This window comes from Mercurialis annua, linkage group LG1-X, assembly GCF_937616625.2.
Source record: "Mercurialis annua linkage group LG1-X, ddMerAnnu1.2, whole genome shotgun sequence".
NCBI classification, from domain to species: domain Eukaryota; kingdom Viridiplantae; phylum Streptophyta; class Magnoliopsida; order Malpighiales; family Euphorbiaceae; genus Mercurialis; species Mercurialis annua.
The window spans coordinates 62,723,261-62,726,132 of NC_065570.1; the positions used below are offsets into that span (position 1 = coordinate 62,723,261).

At 33.0% G+C, this 2,872-nt stretch overlaps 1 protein-coding gene across 1 annotated transcript; it reads left to right on the forward strand.

Moving 5' to 3' along the window:
- The first annotated feature begins 471 nt into the window (after positions 1–471).
- On the forward strand, positions 472–2,593 carry LOC126679043 (protein BUD31 homolog 1-like). The gene is made up of 2 exons (XM_050373980.2): positions 472–865; positions 2,106–2,593. Exons 1-2 carry the CDS (start codon positions 587–589, stop codon positions 2,259–2,261), a joined length of 435 nt encoding a protein of 144 aa, XP_050229937.1. The 5' UTR covers positions 472–586; the 3' UTR covers positions 2,262–2,593.
- The last annotated feature ends 279 nt before the right edge of the window (positions 2,594–2,872 follow it).

Genomic DNA, 2,872 nt, shown 5'->3' on the forward strand with positions numbered 1-2,872 from the left:
GATAAATACTATGAAAATACACTAAAATGGGTCAAATTTATACAAATATTTGTTTAAAAAATATTTTAATTTTCTACTTAAATTGATTTTACTTCATATGTTAAAGTTTTCACTTTATTCGTTCCGTATCATAAATATTTTTTATCGATAAAAATAAAAAGCATAAAAAGTAAAGAATAGAGTTATAAAGTTAGGTAAAAAATAATTGCTTTGGATTTAAAGTAGTACATTTTAAAAATTAAGTGTTTTTTAAAAAAAAATTACAAGAATAAAAATTGAAAAATGTGAAATACATATATTTTGTGGAAAAAATTTTAGGTAGACTCAGTGCACCATGTCATCCGTGGACTAAACCAATCATATCAGAACATCTCATTAAAATGAGGGTATTCTTTTAATATCATTATTTAAAAGTGTATTCAAATAACAAACGAAATTATAAAAATACCCTCATTTTAATGAGGTGTTACGATATGATTGGCTTGATCTACGGATGACGTGGAGATTTCTCCATTTTGTGTTGTGTGCAGAGTGGATTCAATAGGGTTTAGCAAAGAAAAACTCAGGTTCGTAAATTGGTTGCATAATGCCAAAGGTGAAAACGAGTCGCGTGAAATACCCTGATGGGTGGGAATTGATTGAGCCTACCCTTGGTGAATTAGATGCGAAGATGAGAGAAGCTGAGAATGATTCAGATGAGGGTAGAAGAAAATGCGAAGCTTTATGGCCTATTTTCAAGATTGCCCATCAAAGAAGCCGTTACATTTTCGACCTTTCCAAAACCAATGGAATTTCTAAAGAGCTTTACGAGTTTTGTTTGGAACAAGGTTATGGTGATCGTAACTTAATTGCCAAATGGAAAAAGGTTAGCTCTTTTGTGTTCTTCTATGTTGTTTGTTTTATTATTTGAACTGGGTTATGCTTGCAATAGTTTCTTTCATTGCTTGCACCACATAATTTCTTGTGGCTTACAAATTATTAGTATATACTTGCTTTTTGATTGATTGGTATTGATAATTACGTTGAATTAATGGTTTGTGCTGGATATGCTATTACTATTTAACTCCATCAAGATGTGAGTTAGAATGTTGAATCTGGATTCTTTACCTGCTTTTGATTTTTGAGTTGCTATTTCTGTTCATTTACGGACATATTTCAGTATATCTGTTTGTTTTGATTCGATATTATGACCTGCTCCAGCATTAAATTTCTTTGCCCATTTGTTCACAAAACTGCATGTTAATAGCATAATATCTTGGTATACTGCTGCTTTGGATCACTGCCTATGCTCAAGCTCTAAAGCTGACGGATGTATTGTTATAGTTTAAGAGTCACTTCCATGAAAGTACAAGTTAGAGCCTTTAATTCAATTGCAGTGTTCCAAAATCAGGTCATATTTGGTATGATTTTGTATCTTGCAACATTTTTTTTTAGTTGACAAATTGAAGTCTGGCAATTGTTCAATACAAGAGACTTTACTAACATAATTGCACTGCAATGGATCTCCAGACTTCTCAAACGCTATGACATGCTGATTTTGGTTTTTTTATTTTTATTTTGTTCTGCTTTATGGGTTTTGTGAATCTAGTACGGGATATATGTTTATAATTTGTTTTGTTCTTGTGAATTTTGTTTTTACTGTCTATGTTGCTGTTTATCCCTATCGAAGCCTATTGAGCTTTTTAGCTAGATCGATAATCTTGCTGATATATGAGCTAGAAGGCTGATCTTGAATTTTATAAAATTTCCTTTCTTTGTGCTGTTTCTTATCCATTTAGAAACTTTTTTCATTTTATATGTTTGCCTGATTTGGATTTTAGGACTTGTTGGCTTTAATAGTGTTGCCCCCTTTTGGCTAAGTTGCTTGACAGTACCTTAATATCTTGGAATAGTCTTGCATTTACATGAATTCATTATGGCTAATGCTATATTGAGATTTATAGCCAAATCAATGTTTTGTGCTAATTTTAGAGTCAAGTTCCATGAACGCTCAAGTTAGAATGTAGATTTTTTTTTGAATTTGGGTTTTGATATATGGTACCGAATAGACATTTAGACTTGTTTAGCTCTTATGTATTTTGAAACTTCTTCGCTCTGTATTTCAGCCAGGATACGAAAGACTCTGCTGCCTGCGCTGCATTCAGCCTAGGGATCACAATTTTAGCACAACCTGTGTGTGCAGGGTCCCAAAGGAACTAAGAGAGGAGAAAGTTGTTGAGTGTGTTCATTGTGGTTGTAAGGGCTGTGCAAGTGGAGATTGATTGACGGCTACTTTCATGCAATATTCTGTGTACTTTAAGGTACAAAGGTCTCCCCTTTGTCCAAAGCTTACTCTCACTCTTAACTGCTTGCTTTAGCTGAATTTGTGATATGACTATTAAGGGTCAGGCATTAAGTATCATAGATAGCCGATTAAGTTGGAAATGAATGAATTCTATAGTGTAGTTGATTAATAGTTCATTCCCATCATCAATTTGTCTTCATTGATTAGTTGAATTGCAAATTTTTTGTTACCTTAGAAAACATTATCTGCTGAATATGTCACCTTTCATTGTAACATTTAATGCCTATTATAATTAGCTCTTTTCTTTTATTCATTGTAGTCTAATGGGCAATGTGAGTTGCACAATAAAGAGTAGCTCATTAGTCATTCCCTTATACTCACCATAAAAGTGATAAATCCTCATCTAATCGAATTTGAGGCTCCACAATTCTCATAGAGTTAGAATATCATCGGCCACTCCCTGATTGGTATATTTAGCTCTTTATATCGCATTATTGCGGCTATTTCTTAGGTTTTCTGGTGATGTGATGTTGCCCATCAGTAGTCTAGTCATCAAGTGTGTGTGTATATATACAAGCGCGTGTGCAT

Coding starts and splice junctions, on each gene's coding strand:
- LOC126679043 (XM_050373980.2), top strand. CDS start 587: ATGCCAAAGGTGAAAACGAGTCGCGTGAAATACCCTGATGGGTGGGAA. Junction 866..2,105: donor TAATTGCCAAATGGAAAAAG/GTTAGCTCTTTT, acceptor TCTGTATTTCAG/CCAGGATACGAAAGACTCTG.